Source organism: Triticum dicoccoides, chromosome 4B (assembly GCF_002162155.2).
Source record: "Triticum dicoccoides isolate Atlit2015 ecotype Zavitan chromosome 4B, WEW_v2.0, whole genome shotgun sequence".
NCBI lineage: Eukaryota > Viridiplantae > Streptophyta > Magnoliopsida > Poales > Poaceae > Triticum > Triticum dicoccoides.
In genome coordinates, this window is record NC_041387.1 from 615,915,215 (window position 1) to 615,933,647 (window position 18,433).

General features: G+C 43.4%; 2 protein-coding genes across 2 annotated transcripts; one reads left to right on the forward strand and one right to left on the reverse strand.

Annotated features, from left to right (window-relative positions):
• The first annotated feature begins 51 nt into the window (after positions 1-51).
• Positions 52-2,540, forward strand: LOC119294036 (mitochondrial inner membrane protease subunit 2-like). The gene is made up of 5 exons (XM_037572316.1): positions 52-220; positions 360-617; positions 732-804; positions 884-1,049; positions 2,174-2,540. The coding sequence occupies exons 2-5, from the start codon at positions 464-466 to the stop codon at positions 2,279-2,281; spliced, it is 501 nt and encodes a 166-aa protein (XP_037428213.1). The 5' UTR covers positions 52-220; positions 360-463; the 3' UTR covers positions 2,282-2,540.
• A 1,112-nt stretch (positions 2,541-3,652) lies between these two features.
• Positions 3,653-5,088, reverse strand: LOC119291779 (tubulin-folding cofactor C-like). The gene has a single exon (XM_037570586.1). It carries the CDS (start codon positions 5,006-5,008, stop codon positions 3,992-3,994), a length of 1,017 nt encoding a protein of 338 aa, XP_037426483.1. The 5' UTR covers positions 5,009-5,088; the 3' UTR covers positions 3,653-3,991.
• Positions 5,089-18,433: the final 13,345 nt, after the last annotated feature.

Sequence of the window (18,433 nt, forward strand, 5' to 3'; positions counted from 1 at the left end):
TGGGCCGTTGATTACGCGATCGGACGGCGGGCCGTAAGCGCTTCGCTAATTACCCTGTGGCTTCCGACGCCCTGACAACTCAAACCATCCGCCGCCACCACACACCGTCGTCGTCGTCGCCGCCGCCACTCCCGCCGTTCTTCCTCGCCGACCTCCACGGAGCCGCTCCAAAGCCTTGGCCGCCAGCCTCCGCCTCCACGGAACCGGAAAAGATTTCTCGGTAAGAGCCTCGGCTGATTGGATTAGTTTTCTCCTAATCTGCTCCATCTACATCTAATTGTTCGTCTGCGTCATCCACTATATTAGCTGCATAATTCTTTGCCGTACTAATGTACTAGTAGTACCGTACATCTCTGCAGTGTCTCCGCTTCAGAGCTGAGCTCACTGCATTTCTGCAGTGTCTCTGCACTTCAGAGGTTCAGATCAGACCCTACCTGTATGCAGTGACCGGATAGTTTTGATAATGGGAGCCCGCAGCCAACTTTGGTCGATCGCCAAGATGTCGGTGACCGGGGGTGTAATCGGCATCACCATTTCCGACCGCTACGTCACCGTGGTCGCCATAAAGGGCCATTCGATGCATCCCACCATGACGGCCACCGACAGCGCCTTGCGAGGTATTCGTGGCTTTGGTTTCCACAGATCAGTGCAGGCATGGAGAGTTGGGTTATCCTGCAATCCATACTCAGTGATTCTGTGGTGTGCTGACCAGGTTGCTCGGCTCGAACCAGGTGACATCGTGTTGGCGGAGAAGGCCTGCCTCGACCAGTACAAATTCTCTCGCGGCGATGTGATTTTGTTCAAGTATGTGTTGTGATATTGCCGGAAAATAGCGTAAAAAAAATGATCACGAAAATCCATGCAACTTTTTCTCTGTTTGCAGATGCCCTAGTAATCACAAGGAAGTGTTCGTCAAGAGACTGATTGGCTTACCTGGTGAGTGGATACAGCTCCCTGCGTCTTCTGAGATAATTAAGGTCCCACAGGGGCATTGTTGGGTTGAAGGGGATAATGCTGCTAGAAGCTGGGATTCGAGGTCATTTGGTCCAGTAAGTTACTTTCATCTCCAGTATCTGTTCAGCTTTACAAAACGATTTTACTTTGATTTGGCTGTTCTGGGTAAACGTTGAAGTCCAGTTGTTTGAGTGGAACATATTAGTTCCTCCAGTGTTAGAAGCTTGTTTGTTCAATGTAGGAGTAACCTCGTTTTGCTCCTGAGTACCTGCACTATTGTACTATCATGTGAGCTTCTTCCATAGAAAAACTGGGTCCCTGAAATATGCATATATTGGTGAAGTCTTATTGCGGTGGGGATATTAATCTCACTGGCTGTGTATGATGCTTAAGCTTTGTACCAGAAATATCTGGAGATTTGCAGTCAACAGTTATAAGAATTGGCAAGCTTCCTAGAGTATGTCAATTTCATGTACGGTTCCTTCATAATGGTTTTTAAAACAATGCTATGTCATGTTATATGCTAGAACATGCTGGATGACTAGCAGAACATAGTACTTGAGCTCCCAGCCTCCTGGTTCTCCGTTTCAAAAAAAAAAAGAGCCTCCTGGTTCTCCGTTTCAAAAAAAAAAGCCTTCTGGTTCTTGCAACATGCTATACTATCTTTGTGTATTTGCGGTCTGAAGCAAAAAAAAAAATGATACACTATAGTCTTCAGCATGTGGTGATTCATAAATAAAAAAACCTCTGGTGCCTACCCATAGGAACACCTAACAGAAGAAAACACTAAAGAAAGGCAGAGTAAAGAAAAAAAAACTGATAGTCAGGGAAAGCCATACTGTAAGTAACACACCAGCACATCAATACACTAGAAGGCAGGCACATTTGTGTGCTAGGGCCTAAGGTGGAAGAGTTTTAAGCTTGCCAGGCTGCAGTGGTGTTTTCTTCATGTTGCTGGGATTACCTGCTTTGAGATTGACATCGTGACGTGTCATCCATCAAGGCGGGTCTCACACTCCGGCTTGTGAGACCTGGTCTCATACAATTTTTTCCGTCCTAGAATTAGCATAGGATACATTAGAGCAAACAAAGTGTTGTGATAGACATGGAAACATAGTTTTCTTTTAATTAAATATCGCGCAGGGAATTCTTACTTCGACTAACTCTATTCTATGTTGCATCATATGACTTGTTTCATTAACGTGTGGTGTTTTTTCAGATCCCTTTAGGCCTAATAAATGGGAGGGTCACCCACATCATCTGGCCGCCGTCAAAGATCGGCAGAGTGGAGAGAAAATGGCCCGAAGATAGAATTCCGCCGTTTTGATTCAACTCCTCGCTGCACGTGATGATGAGTTTAGCCTGTTTTATGGCTACCAGAAGTTTAGCTACCCGTTGTTCAAGTTTTGGTGAGATTTGTTCCGAAATTTCCTTTTGCCCACCATTGTTGTTGCTGTTGCTTACCCGTGTAAACAATTTTGTCTTCGAATTGGTCGAATGTAAAACCTCAATCGAGACCCTTCACGTTCGATCATTTGTTTTGTAAACAAATACAGCTTGGCAATGGACCTTTGCAACTTGTTGTACTGGACTCGGCAGATGCAGATGGACAGAAAAAAAAAACTAAACTAGATTTTATTATTACTTCAAATTCTGCAATATGCAGCGTGTATGTACAGTACAGCAACAAAAACAAAAATGGCCAACTGAAATCCTAATTTATCTTTTTGCCAGAATTCCAAGCTCGATGTCTGATGACGACGACAATGGTGCTGCCGATGCTCTCCCGGTCCCCTCGACATTGTGAATCTACCAACACACTAGAGTGCTAGCTCCTTAGGGCATGTACAATGCTGGCATATGGATACAGATGCCCCATAAAAAAAGTACTCCCTCCGTCTCAAAATTCTTGTCTTAGATTTGTCTAGATACGAATGACAAGAATTTTGGGACGGAGGGAGTAGTTTGAGGCACCTCCATTTTTTTCCCCCAATGCAAGCTACCACTAGTGGGCCTTATTAAGAAATAGAAAATAAAGACTCTAGTACACATGCATCTCTATTTTTCACTCCAACCTTTTCAACTTTTGACACCCGATCACACTTTTTCTCTCCAATCACCCACCTCCTGTAGAGGACCCCGCTTACCTATCCGAACCTACTTTACCTAATATCTGATCCTACATTGGCATGCGAGGCATCACCCTGGGGCTATGCATTGTACATGCCCTTAAGGATGTTGAGTCTGTGCTCTAGTAGCAACAGCAATATGCTGCTTAAATTTCGCCTTCATGCAACTATGTCAGCAGGTCCTGGAACAGCTTGTAACCTTCTCCGGATCCGGCTGCACCCAGACAGCGATGTTGCAAAAGGTTAGAAGAAACAGTCACTGCCACTAGCAGGAGCAAGGGCCTTTAGCAATTTCTGAAGACTGTCCTCTCTGAACTTGCCATTCTCATCCACTATCAGGTATATATAAAGCCATCACCTCCAGCAGGGAATACATAGTGCTGCAGAGGTGTAGGTTAATACTTGGTGTGTACTGTATGGGCAAGGTTGCTTATGTACCTCCAGCAGGAAATACATAGTGCTGGAGAAGTTGGCTAACACAGATTTTACATGCAGGAAGGGGACTATGTACCAGTACCACAAAATCATGCATTCCTGCAAAATTATAAATTCCTCAACTCCTGGAGCACTGAAGGTCACAGAATTTGATAAACCAATATATTTGTACACCTGAATAAACATGTCTGCTTTCAGATGCCCATCAACCAAAACTCATACACCAAGCATGATTCTTGCTCAGAAAACTGCATGATCTTACTAAGAATGCATAACTATGAAATAATCAACACCCTTCTGAATACGCACTAAAGCATCCCGCGCTTCCAATTTACCCCTAGTTTGGCGAGCTCTAGATACAATGAGATCATAAACATGAATAAACGGAAGATGTAATCCCCAAAAGCATCAAGATTCAACAGTCCAGAACATTAATCCAAAACTGGGGCCAAAAGCGAAACCTCCCGAGCAGCTCACTTACAATCCTCCTTTTCCTGAACTTCTGAAATGTCGACAATCGGCAGACGCTCTTCCTCGGGAACCAAGCACCAGTTTGGTGACTGCACTGCCCTGAGCCATTTGAAGTCATCCACATTGGCCCAGTTACCAGTGTCCTCAGCAAGCCCAGAATCCCTCAGATCATCTTCAATCCCTTCATACTTCAAAGCATGTGGTGCAAATCTCACACCGCTGCAGTCCTCGATGATCGGCCTGCTCCTCACCCGCAGGTAGAAATCTGTTGCCCTCGCTTCGTGAATCCTGATCTGATGCGCCGCCATCACAAATGTACAGCGCTCAACATCCTCTATGAGGACTGAGCCGAAAACAGGGCCAATGAAGACGCGGCAATCTCTCAACTTGTGAATGTACAGCGCCCGGCATTTGCCCTTGAGGTAAACCTCACAGGAAACCAGATCAGCAAGCGTGAAATCCCCATCCTTCTCGTTGGCAGCTCTCAGATCCCTCACCAAGGTAGCGCCATTCCTGCTCCTGAACCCAAACCCTGGCAGGATCGCATCGGGGTTAGGCTTTGGCTGCTCCTGGGGCGGCTGGGGCAGGGCGGGAGGATCCTGCGGGGGGTTCTTGGTGGCTTTGCTCTTGTTCCTGAAGGAGAATGACTTCTTGGGCCGGATCTCGGAGGCGGCGAGCTTGTGGGCGGCGCGGAGGTCGGAGACGGCGGCGAGCGCGGACCGGAGCTCGTACGGCGGGAGGGAGTGGGAGGCCTCCGCGACGAGGCGCTCGAGGTCGTCGACGGCGGATGAGGCCGCGGCGAGGGAGGCGGCAGCGCCGTAGGGGGAGGAGCGGCAGGCGGAGAGGGCGGTCTCCGCGGCGGCCTTGGCTGCGGCGAACCGAGAGAGGAAGGCGGCGACGGGGGACGCCTCGGGGGAGCCCGCGGAGGAGGCGGCGGTGCGCTTGGAGAGGCGCTCGAGCATGGCCAGGTGCTTGCGGTTGCCGGCGGCGGCTTTGGTGCTGTCGAGCTCCGGCTCCATCCCGGCAGCCGCAGCGGCGGCGCTGGACGCACTCGGATCCGTGACGGCTAGGTTTGGCTGCTTCCGGCCGATGCGACTTGGGCTCTGCATCAGTAAACAGCAACGTCAGGAGAGAATAGCCAAACATATACCAAACCAAAGTGTCAAAAAAATTCCATGCCAAAATACCAATAGTGGCTAACTGACTATAGCATGCTCAAAGAAAACATATATGCCCTTACATAGGATTGTTCTGATTTTTTCTAAACAAACTTTGTTTGAAATGTCCATTGATTTGTTTTTGCTCTATTATTAACAATGATTTGCTTATTTACATTTCAAATGCAACAGTTAGCAACTTAGCATCAAATTGGTTGTTTCTCTAATGCATTTCTTTTTACAGAAATCGCTCTCTTAATTTAGGGTCCTTTATCCAAATAACAAACATACAAATGCAGGATTTTCATAATGTAGAAAGCATCATTTGTGTCAAGATGCCACAAGGTTTCGGCTCTCTTATAGGTAAACCGGATACATGATTCCATCCCATATTGTTGTTTACAACTATTAAGTGCTGACAACAATATGTCTGGCACTTTGACATTCTGGTGAATATCCTCTAAATAATTTTGAAAAACAAGTTATTGTCTCGTTTCATATATATATATATATATATGTGTGTGTGTGTGTGTGTGTGTGTGTGTGTGTGTAGAGAGAGAGAGAGGAAACTATTCTGATCACAGGATTAGAATAACTATTCTGATCACGACGCTGTATATAAGGCGCGATGCGGACGTTTCCAAACTCCCGAGGAACCTAACCGACTGGTAGAAAGAAAAAAGACCCACCGGCCCTATCCTCTCCCAATCCCATCTGCCCTCTCCTCCTCACCGCATCACGCCGCCGCCTCCCTCCCTGGCCCGCGCCGCCGCCAGCCCCTGCCACTAACCGCGCCGCCGCCGGCCCTACCACTAACCGCGCTGCGGTCGGCCCTACCACCAACCACGCCCCACCTCCACCCCGCGCATCCTAACCCCGGACTCCGCGCATCGTCGTCGGGCTGTGGATCTCCGAGCGCCGTCGCAGTCTAGCCGCCGCCGTGACCCCCTGCTTCCCCACCAGCCCTTACATACGAGCCGCTGTCGGATGCCCCTCCACCATGCATCGTCGGCGTCGGAAAAACCACAGCGTGTTGCCTCCTGCTCCGGTGGTGGCTGGCGGCTCAGGGGGGGTGCAGGTTGAAGATGAACTGCAGGCCCTCCCTAAACTAAATGTCAAGTGCCTCTCTGCTACCATGCGTTCAGTTTCGACAGTAGCATTCAGATTCCACAGTAAATTTCAGTTTCGACAGTTAAGTTCAGAGTCAACAGTTTTTACCTTATCTGTTGTAGTCAGGTGGTTTTTGGTGATGTTAATTTTACATCCATTTTACATCATCTACTGAAGATGCTATTAGAATACCACTTGAGATTGACGATGTCTGTCTTGTGTTGCTTCAGCCTTGACATCTTACGGCTCACTGGAGCTGCTCCAACGACAGAACGATCCATCACAATAGAGCAGTGCCCTGGACGCCGTCTACAGATTCCTCGGATCTTCCTCCACACCTCCGACAGCCACCTCTGCCTCAACTGCTTCAGCGACCAACCCAATGATGCTGAGGTCGACACGACTACGGCAAAGAGGTTGTACACTTGTTGCATCAATTATTACTATACATTCACGTCGATCCATTAGGGCTATTTTGGTTCAACGGAAAAACGTCGATCCACTGGTTGTTGTCATCACTCTAAATTTCTACATGCTCTCCTTACATAATCTCACCATATTTTTTCGTATGCATGCCAGATATTGTACACAGTCATGCTAAATATGTAGAGAAAAAGAGAAGAGTTTTGCGCGGCAATACAATGCCATGCAGACATTGCTCCATGGTGGGTTCAATGGCAAACCCTCCCCACCCCTCTCCAGATTGTAATCCAGAGGAAGATATCTGTTCTGAGGCAGTTTCAGACGCCGCTGGCCACTCCTATTTACCCCCCAAGGTGTTTGCTCTACCTTGGCATGATTATGTTAGTCATATCATGCATATATTGCCTTGCAGTGCTTACTTTTGACATCATATATGTCATCTGCTTAGTTTAGACATGTTCTGTAATGTCATTTGTTTAGTTTCTATATCATATATGGGAATTATGCAGTCTCATGTTTTTTAGCCAGCCATAATATATGTGAAATGTGCAATGCCATCCTGTTTAACCAGGCATCATATATTTGAATGATATCTTGCCCATCATTTTCTTCATTACATTTCCATTTGTCGACAATGTTTGTATATTAAACTACTCTTCCTGTGAATCATCCATTTGGGTGGGAGATGGAAAAATCTGGAGTGAAAACAAGGCCTTCAGAGCAGACAGTGCTACCTGTCGAAGCAGATCTCTTGTTGGGTCCCGATAGCTCCTCAGAGATGGATTCAGAGACAGATGACCAATCCTATTCCCCCACTGAGGTGTATGCTCTAACTTGGCACGGTTATACTGCTCATATCATGTATACGGTGTCTTGCATTGCATAGTTTAGACATCATATACACAATATTCAACACCATATTCTTACTTCAGACATTATATCGAATGCCCTCTGTTTAGCATATAAATCACATATGTGAATTAAATGATGCGATCCTGATTACTTAGATAACATGTAGGTGAATTATGTCATGCGATCCTGTTTAGTTATTCATCATATCTTTGAATTATGTTATGCTATGCTATCCAGTTTAGATAGACATCATATATGTGAAATTATGTCATGCTATCCTTTTTAGTTAAACAACATACATGTCAATTATTTCATGCCCTCTTTTTTCCACACTATCTATTGCATCTGTCTCATACAATGTCTGTACATTCAACTATGTTTCCTGTTTATCAACCATTTGAATCGGAGCGGGTGATGCCAGTATCTAGCGGACTAAAAACACGGTCTTCAAGTAAAACAGTCCTACCTCTTGGTGGAGATAGCACCCCGGTTGTACATGCACAAGAACCAGCCCTACCACACATAACCCAAACTCTCGCAGATTGTACCCCTACTGCGATGGACAGAGAACCAGCTTTACCCAATCTAACCCCAACCCCAGCCGATAGTAACCCAGTTCCTGTTGACACAACACCATCTCCACCACAGAGCTCCCAAACAAGAGCAGTTAGTAAGGCAGTTCCAATGCCCAAAGGGCCAGTACTATCACGGCGAACCCCAACTCCACCAGTTAGTACGCCTATTCTTGTGGAGGAAGCACAACCATCTAGTCGTAGTTTAGCATCTATCGCATTTGATGTTGTTAAATTGTATGTGCGTATCTTCCCATCTTGGAAATATTATACTGAAGATGAAGGAAAATGCCAGTTGCAGGTGTTTGTCCAGGAGTTATGTGTAAGTAATGTTATTCATGGAAATTACTTTGCTTCGTCCCATACATCCTACCTCCATGATGGTTATAATACAGCAAATTTTCCCATTTTTCTCTACAGAGAAGGACCGATTTGGAAACTCAGGATGAGGTAACCTGTGCTAATACCTCTGCTATCTTCAAAAATGCTTGGTGGTAGTATCGGAATTACCTGAAGAAAACGTACTTCACCGGCAAAGAAACTCATCAAATTCCCTTACGTTCTTCTGAGACACATTTACTGGACAATGACTGGGAACGCCTTGTTCTGTACTCGTCCCAAACCAAGAATGTGGTAAGGTCTATGAGCTCATTTTTTATTTTTAAGTATTATATTCTTGTGTCTTACTGTACTCCGTTCATGTAGAACAAGTGCCTAAACCTGAAGAACAAATGTTCTAATTTAAGATTCCATTGCTATCACAATTCAAAAAAGTGCTAGGCGTTAATTGTGCGTTTTGCCACCGCCTTACGCTTTACTGACCAAAGCGCATGCTTATGCGCAGTTATGCATAGATTATGCGTAGTTATGCGCAATGCATTTTGCCAACGCCTAGAGCCTAGGCGCGCTTAAGCGCGCCTTTTTTAACTATGATTGCTTTGCTCTTGTATCACTATATTTACTCATACAAACTTATTTTTAAATTGAAGGATCCAATCGAAACTCCAATGGCACAGCAGGTATGTTCACGCATGTTTCTTTAACAGGTTTGCTCTTATCAATAGCTCTATTGATTTCAATTTCAATTGTGTATACAATTGACTTTCATATCATGCACATTACTAGCATCACAACAGAGCCAATAGTGTTGTTGTACATGTAGACCCGTGGTGTCCATCTAAAATCTTGTTGTGCCGTGTAGTTTCCCACGCTTTGTATTCTTTCACTGCTGCTTTGTCTTAAACTAATATGATTTGAACCGTGTCTCTATTTTGATTTGGCAAGACAATGCAGTGACCATAGGACATAGATATATGTTTGTTTGATGGTTTTATTATGTACTAGTACTTGGCAATAGAAGACTTGGTAGTTTAATCCTGTCCACCTTACTACTGAACTGGTTCACCGAAATGAGTTTCATATACTAGTACATGCTAAACTTGTTATGTGTCTGCTTGTTTCTTCTTTTAGAATGCTGACAGAATATTGTGGAAGAGTGCCTTATTAAGCAATGGTAAAGGAAGTAATGCAGATAAGGTTCGGGATAGTGACACATCCTTGTTGGTCTCCAACAAAGCTGATAAAACAGCTAAGGAAGACTATCTTGAAGACAGCGAGACAACCCCAAAGTCTTGTCTTGGTTTAGTGTTCGAGTTACTGGCCACTACCGCTTGCACAAGCTATTCAAACTCATTGTCTGAACCAGTTCGGTTTCTTGAGTCTCAACTACAAGCTGAAAGACATCGTTCAGCTGTGCTGCGACAAGAAGCGGAAGGACTGTGGAAGTCCCTGGAGCATTCAGATGCATACTTTCTGGTGCAACAGAAAGCGTTGGAGGATTTTAGCGCCAAACAGGACAAAGCTAATCAGCTTGCTAAGCTTATTGCCAACATGGTGGATACCCAGGATAACGTTTCTTGAGCTCTTCTGAAGTTGTTTCAGTTATGCTCTTGTTTTGCTGCCGCGTTTATTTGCACTGGTGGCCAATTTTGACGGCCAGTGTATGTAATGTGCTGCTTTGTTCCCTATATTTGCACTGGTGGCGAACTTTGATGCCCAGTGAATGTAATATGTGTAATAGGGGTAATAGGCTAGCGTTAATTGCTTGCTTATTTATTTTCTTATTGTCTTGTTTAGTTGTTTGCTTGTAGTCACTGCAGTTCTTTTTCTGTTTTTTTCTAGTGGCCACAATAGCCTATTTTTGGTAACTAGGCAAAAATAATCACGGCAACACACGGACTGTTGTAACCATGGGCCTCCTGCAGGCCGTATGATCCATGGGCCTTCGTACGGCCGTAGGATCCATTGGCCTTCTATACAGGCCATAGGATCCATCAGCCTTCCATACGGGCCGTAGGGTCCATGGGCCTTCTACGGGCCGTAGGGTCCATGGGCCTCCTACGGGCCGTACGATCCATGGGCCTCATACGGGTCATAGGATCCATGGACCTTTTACGGGGCGTATCATCATTTCGCCAATCATGGGCCGTACTATTCGTGGACCATAGTGGGTCGTTAATAGGCCGTATTTGATAACTCTATGAAAACAGCCCAACGGGTTTTTTTGACATGAAAACGACCCAACGTATTAACGGTCCGCAAACGGGCCGACTGTAACGACGGGCTGAATTTGGCCCACAAGCAGAAAATGACAGTAACGGGCCGTATGTAACCGAATGCTGCAAATGAGCCCAAGAATCAATGGGCCCTGAGAAGGCCAAAAGATAACTTGGGCTGGAAATGGCCCAATGGAATAACGGGTCGTTAATGGGTATAAAGTGATACACTCTTCATTACGGGCCACTTTCACCACGGGACATTAATGGGCCAAGAGTTACAAAGGTCCTCATATGGGCCAAAAGAAGTCATGGGCCACACATGGGCCGGAAGTTAGAACGGGCTGAATCATATTGGACGGCCCAGATGACGCTACTGGGCCTAATACGGATAGGGTGTAACGGGCCCTGGATTAGCGGGCTGTAAATGGGCTATATGCGAACAGGCCGTTAACAGGCTTTCGTTGGGCCGGCCCGACACCTTTTGACCAAGTCAAACGAGTCGGCCTTTTCATAGGAATGGGCCTCTGTTGGGTCGTGCCACGTGTCACCGTATCATAGGCGCCTTCGGTCCAATGAGCGGATGACATCTGTCCCAACGGTGAGCCGACACGTGTTTCCTCCAGCCAATGATAATTTTACACGTGGAAAATCCCCATTGGTCGGAGCTATTAACGGGTTATCGGATCCAAAACCTGACCCGATAGCTTAACGGCGTTCCGTTACGGTGGATGCCACGTGTCGGTCACCCTTGACGAAAGGACTTCTGTGACGCGCGATTTATCGTCATGGAAGTGGACACTTCCGTGATGATAATTTTGTTAATGTCATGGAACACTTCTACGACAGCACAGGTATGACTATCTTGATTCTGTCATAAATTTGTCATGGATGTACATGCATGACAAAAAATGCGGCCTACTGTGATAAACACGTATCATCACGGAAGTGTATCTTTTTTGTAGTGCTAGTTGTGCTAGTTGTGTTTTCAGGGACAGGACAGTCGACCAAGCTGAATTGCTATTAAATAATATGTTGGCCAATGAAAATAATTGGGCACCTCCTGAACCAACTCATAAGCCAACTCCAAAGAAAAGAGGTGTTCTATTTCTCAGTCCTGAAGATATGTAAGAGGCAAAGAAATCTATGAAAGAGAAAGGTATTAAAGCCAAAGATGTTAAAAATTTACCTCCTGTTGAAGAAATTCATGGCCTCAATATACCACCTAAAGAAATACAAGGTCTTGATAACCCGACACAGGTAGTGAAGGTAAACTCTCTTTATAGATATGATAAAGTTGAAATCCCGTCTACTAAGTTTGCTAGCCAATGCTTGGATGAATTTGATGATTTTATGGGTAAACAAGCAAATTTCAATGATTATGTTAGTAGACAATTGAAAAATAATGTTTTTTATGATTGGACGCTTGAGTGATTATATGTCTAGAGTTAAGGGTGAACTTAAACTCACTAGTAAACATGTTTCTATGGTCACCACTCAAGCTGAACAAGTACTTAAGGCTTAGAATGAATTGCTTGATGAATTAAATAATAAACATGACTTTGCTGTTAGAGTGGCTACTAGAACTGGTAAAATGACTCAGGAACCTTTGTATCCTGAAGGCCACCCTAAGAGAATTGAACAAGATTCTCAGAGAAATAATTTAGATGCTCCTAGTCCTTCTAAAAAGAAGAAAAAGAAAGATGATAGGACTTTGCATGCTTCTAGTGAATCTAATGTAGAAACACCTGAGAATCCTAATGATACTTCTATCTCTGATGCTGAAACACAATCTGGAGATGAACATGAACCTAATGATAATGCTAATAATGATGTTCATGTAGATGCTCAACCTAGCAATAACAACGATATAGAAATTGAACCTGTTGTTGATCTTGATAACCCACAATCAAGAAATCAACGTTATGATAAGAGAGACTTTGTTGCTAGGAAGCATGGTAGGGAAAGAGAACCATGGGTTCAGAAACCCATGCCTTTTCTTCCTAAACCATCCAAGAAAAAGGATGATGAGGACTTTGAGCGCTTTGCTGAAATGATTAGACCTATTTTCTTACGCATGCGCTTAACTAATATGCTTAAAACGAACCCTTATGCTAAATGCATGAAAGATATCATTACAAATAAAAGAAAAATACCTGAAGCTGAAATCTCCACCATGCTTGCCAACTATACCTTTAAAGGTGGAATACCTAAGAAACTTGGTGATCCCGGAGTACCCACTATACCATGCTCCATCAAAAGAAATTATGGTAAAACTGCCTTATGTGATTAGGAGCCGGTGTTAGTGTTATGCCTCTTTCCTTATACCGTAGACTTGAATTAAGTAAGTTGACACATACTGAGATATCTTTGCAAATGGCTGATAAATCAACTGCTATACCTATCGGCATTTGTGAGGATGTGCCTGTTGTTGTTGCGAATGTTACTATCTTAACAGACTTTGTCATTCTTGATATTCTTGAGGACGACAATATGTCGATTATCCTTGGTAGACCCTTTTTAAATACTGCATGTGCTGTTATTGATTGCAACAAAGGCAATGCCACCTTTCATGTTAATGGTAATGAGCATATGGTACACTTTCTGAGGAAACAACCTCAAGTTCACAACATAAATTCTATTGGGAAAATTCCATCAATTATATTTGGAGGTTTTGAATTTCCTCTTCCTACTGCAAAGAAAAAGTATGATATTCTTATTATTGGGGATGTACATATCCCCGTTGAGGTAACCTAGTGTCACTTTGAAATTTCTCCGGTTTCATGTGATTCGGAATGAGTTTGTTAACAAGACTTGATCAACCTTGCTAGTGGATTCCTTTTGATGAGCGTGAGATGGATGAAGTTAGAAGGCACAACCTTCTATACCCTCTCTTTACTTTCTGTTACTTAGAATAAATAAAGTAAAAATAGTATATTATGTTTGTTTTCTTAATTATCTATGAAATAAAAAAATATCACGAAAATAAAAGTTTTCCAAATGCCATGCCAATTTAATATGATTTTTTCTGGAATATTTGAGAATATTTGGCACTGAGAATACAACAGGGGGAGCAAGCACCTGGCCACGAGGGTCCAGGGCGCGCCCCGCTGCCTCGTGGGCCCATGGTGGCTCCCCTCCACTTATTCCTGCACCCACACACTCCATCTTCCTCCCAAAAAAAATCACTACCTAGATCAAGCACGAGTTCTAGCTCGTTTGCTGCCATTTTCGATCTCCTTGCTCAAACTCCATTCACAAAACTGCTTTGGGGATTGTTCTTTGGTATGTGACTCCTCCAATGATCCAATTAGTTTTTGTTCTAGTGCTTTATTCATTACAACTTCTTACTGCTTAGGTGACCCTGTTCTTGATCTTGCATGTTAAATTTATGAGGTTCCAAGTAATTCTAATGCATGATAGAGGCTCTAGGCACTTGTGGGAGTAGTTTCTATCAATTATATTGAGTTTGGTTTACTTTTATTTTGAGCACTAAAAATTTCAGAAATTTTTCAGAGGAAGAAATATGTTCAGGAAAATGTACCAAGGTGGTTCTTCAAGGAAGAAAGGACCCAAGCTCGCAATGCGTGAGCAAGATGACAAACCACCAAGGGAAGCTGACGTGCGGCCTTGTGAGTGGCCGTCTGAGGATTTTATGATCAAAGTAGGCATCAAGGATGAATTTGATGCATGTGTGCATAATGCCGACCTTGAGGAATTCATGCAAGATAAGTGCCCTCAATATCAATACTTAACTGATTCATTTGTGAGAAGGTTTAAATTTACATCCTCGCGCAATTCTCAAAGTGTCCTGTTTGATATTTATGATAAATCATATACCATGGACCTAGAAGATTTTACTACTGCTTGCAAACTCCCGCAGTGGGGAAGTGTTAATGAACCTCGTAAATCTGAATATAAATACTTTCTTGCTAGTATTACTGTGGGAGAATCTAGATAAATAGCACAAGCTACCATAGAGAGCATTCATTTTCCTGCTATACATTATTTTGCTCTCTTCATTAGTAGATGCATTAATGGTAAAGATGAAGCATGTCACATGTGTGTTCCTGATCTTTGTGTTCTCAACAGTGCTGTATTAGGTGATAAACAATACAATCTGGGGGCAATTGTTGCACGTAGGTTGCATCATAATGGTTTAGCTGGAGACTTGTTTGGAGGAATTTATGCGACCTGTGTGGCTAATTATCTTGATATACCTATACATGAAAATGACACGGAGTTGCTTCCCGCTTATTTAGATTATAATGCCATGGTTAGTCATCATTTTCTTGAGAGAATGAACAATTCCTCCAGTATCGACTAATCTTTGATAGACGTCATGTTGTTCATATTACTCTCCCTGCTCCTACCCTTTTTGATTATCAGGCAAAAAGAAGATATGTTATAACCAGGGAATAGGCAAATGAGTACGGGAGAAGAGCGGAGGCAGCCCGCCGCCAGGCTGCAGCTCAGGAGGCAATGGCTGCTGCATCTCAGTACGACCCCAGTCACAACTATGAATATCAGCCAGGCTACCCATGGCCATAGACCAAATTAGGCCAAAAGCCTAAGCTTGGGGGAGTACGTATTCCCCACCGACTTTACATTCATGTTCACACACTCATTATAGTGTCGGTGCTCATACTCTTTCATTGTACTATCCATGCTAGTTTAATCTTATTTTCCTGTTTTCTTCTTGTGTGTTAGATAAACCTTAAGAAAAACCAAAAAAATAGTTAGTTTAATTTCCATGCCTGTAGTAGTAATAAATAAAAGAAAAACCAAAAAAGATTTCTCGTTCTTCTTTTTGCTTGTTGGGAGCTTTCCCATGTAAATAGTTTTATTTCTTTTCTTCTCCTTTGAGCGTCGAGAGGAGAAGACCATTATGAAAATGTCTAAGTGGCTCTCATATGCATAATTGATTTACTTTGACCAAGAGCCCATATTACTTTGTCTTCTCCCTTGAAATGAATGCTCTTGCAGATTCCAGCTTAGTCCAATGCACGTGCACTATTATTATTATCCACACCATTCGATCGTGCAAGTGAAAGGCAATGATAATGATATATGATGAAATGATTGAGATAAGAGGAGTTGGTATAAACTCGACCTCTCTTGTTTTTGTAAATATGATTAGCTAATCGTTCCTGATTCAACCTGTTATGAATAAACATGTTTGCAATGACAATTAGAGATTATGGTTGCTTATGCCATGCTTAATTAGCTATGAGTTTATAATGGTTTACCTTGCGTGCCAACATGCTATTAAAATGGCTGTGATGTGGTATGATAGGATGGTATCCTCCTTTGAATGAATTGAGTGACTCGACTTGGCACATGTTCACGCATGTAGTTGAAAAAGAATCAACATAGCCTCCATGATATTTATGTTCATGGTGGATTATATCCTACCCATGCTTGCACTTAGTGTCTATTAATTTTAATGCATGTTCATGACTGTTGTCGCTCTCTCAGTTGGTCGCTCCCCAGTCTCTTTCTAGCCTTAACTTGTACTAAGCGGGAATACTGCTTGTGCATCCAAATTCCATAAACCCCCAAAGTTATTCCATATGAGTCCACCATACCTTCCTATATGCGGTATTTACCTGCCGTTCCAAGTAAATTTGTATGTGCCGAACTCCAAACCTTCAAATAAAATTCTGTTTTGTATGCTCGAACAGCTCATGTATCAACTAGGGATGTCTGTATCTTCCATGCTAGGCGGGTTATTCTCAAGAGGAGTGGACTCCGCTCCTCATTCACGAGAAAATGGCTGGTCATCGGGATGCCCAGTCCCATGCTCAAATCCAATCAAAATAATTAAACAAAACTCCCCCAGGATTGTTGTTAGTTGGAGGCACCCGTTGTTTCGGGCAAGCCATGGATTCATGATTGTTGGTGGAGGGGGAGTATAAAACTTTACCATTCTGTTTGGGAACCTCCTATAATGTGTGTAACATGGAAGATATCGAGATCTCTCAGTTATTATGTTGACAATGAAAGTATACCGCTCAAAATGCTATTATCTCTGTTTAAAAAATCAAGCTCTGGCACCTCTACAAATCCCTGCTTCCCTCTGCGAAGGGCCTATCTATTTACTTTTATGTTGAGTCATCACCCTCTTATTAAAAAGCACCCGCTGGAGAGCACCGCTGTCATTTAAATGCATTACTATTAGTTTATATTGGGTATGACTATGACTATATCTCTTTTACCATGAATTACAAGTTTAGTCAGTCCTTGATCTTTAAAGGTGCTCTGCATTTATGTTTTGCGGTCTTAGAAAGGGCTAGCGAGATACCATCTTGTTATATCATATTATGATTGTTTTAAGAAAGTGTTGTCATCCGAGTTTTATTATAATTGCTCGCTAGTTGATTATGCCATTGATATGAGTAAACATGAGACCTAAGTGTTATTGTGAATGTGGTTAGTCATAATCTTTGCGGAAAACTTGAGTGCTAGCCTTACATATTTACAACAACAAGAGTAAACAGAGTTTGTAAAAGTTTTTCTTTATCACTTTCAGTTTATCAACTGAATTGCTTGAGGACAAGCAAAGGTTTAAGCTTGGGGGAGTTGATACGTCTCCGTCGTATCTACTTTTCCAAACACTTTTGCCCTTGTTTTGGACTCTAACTTGCATGATTTGAATGGAACTAACCCAGACTGACGCTGTTTTCAGCAGAACTGCCATGGTGTTATTTTTGTGCAGAAATAAAAGTTCTCGGAATGACCTGCAAATCCATGGATGCACTTTTCAGAATTAATAAAAAATACTGGTGAAAGAATTAATGTCAGGGGGGCACACCCTGGTCACGAGGGTGGGGGTGCGCCCCCTCCCCTAGGGCGCGCCCCTGCCTCCTGGCCCCCCTGGACGTCCATCGACCTCAACTCCAACTCCATATATTTGCTTTCGCGGAGAAAAAAATAAGAGAAGAAGGGCTCATCGCATTTTATGATACAGAGCCGCCGCCAGGCCCTAAAACCTCTCGGGAGGGCTGATCTGGAGTCCGTTTGGGGCTCCGGAGAGGGGAATCCGTCGCCGTCATCATCAACCATCCTCCATCACCAATTTCATGATGCTCACCGCCGTACGTGAGTAATTTCATCGTAGGTGCTGGACGGTGATGGGTTGGATGAGATTTGCCATGTAATTAAGTTAGTTTTGTTAGGGTTTGATCCCTAGTATCCACTATGTTCTGAGATTGATGTTTCTATGCCTTTGCTATGCTTAATGCTTGTCACTAGGGCCCGAGTGCCATGATTTCAGATCTGAACCTATTATGTTTCCATGAATATATGTGAGTTCTTGATCCTATCTTCCAAGTCTATAGTCACCTATTATGTGTTATGATCCGTTAACCCCGAAGTGAGAATAATCGAGATACTTACCGGTGATGACCGTAGTTTGAGGAGTTCATGTATTCACTAAGTGTTAATGCTTTGGTCCGGTACTATATTAAAAGGAGGCCTTAATATCCCTTAGTTTCCATTAGGACCCCGCTGCCACGGGAGGGTAGGACAAAAGATGTCATGCAAGTTCTTTTCCATAAGAACGTATGACTATATTCGGAATACATGCATACATTACATTGATGAACTGGAGCTAGTTCTGCGTCAGCCTATGTTATAACTATTACATGAGGAATCGCATCCGACATAATTATCCATCACTGATCCAATGCCTACGAGCTTTTCACCTATTGTTCTTTGCTTAGTTACTTTGCCGTTGCCACTGTTACAATTACTACAAAATTGCTACTGTTACT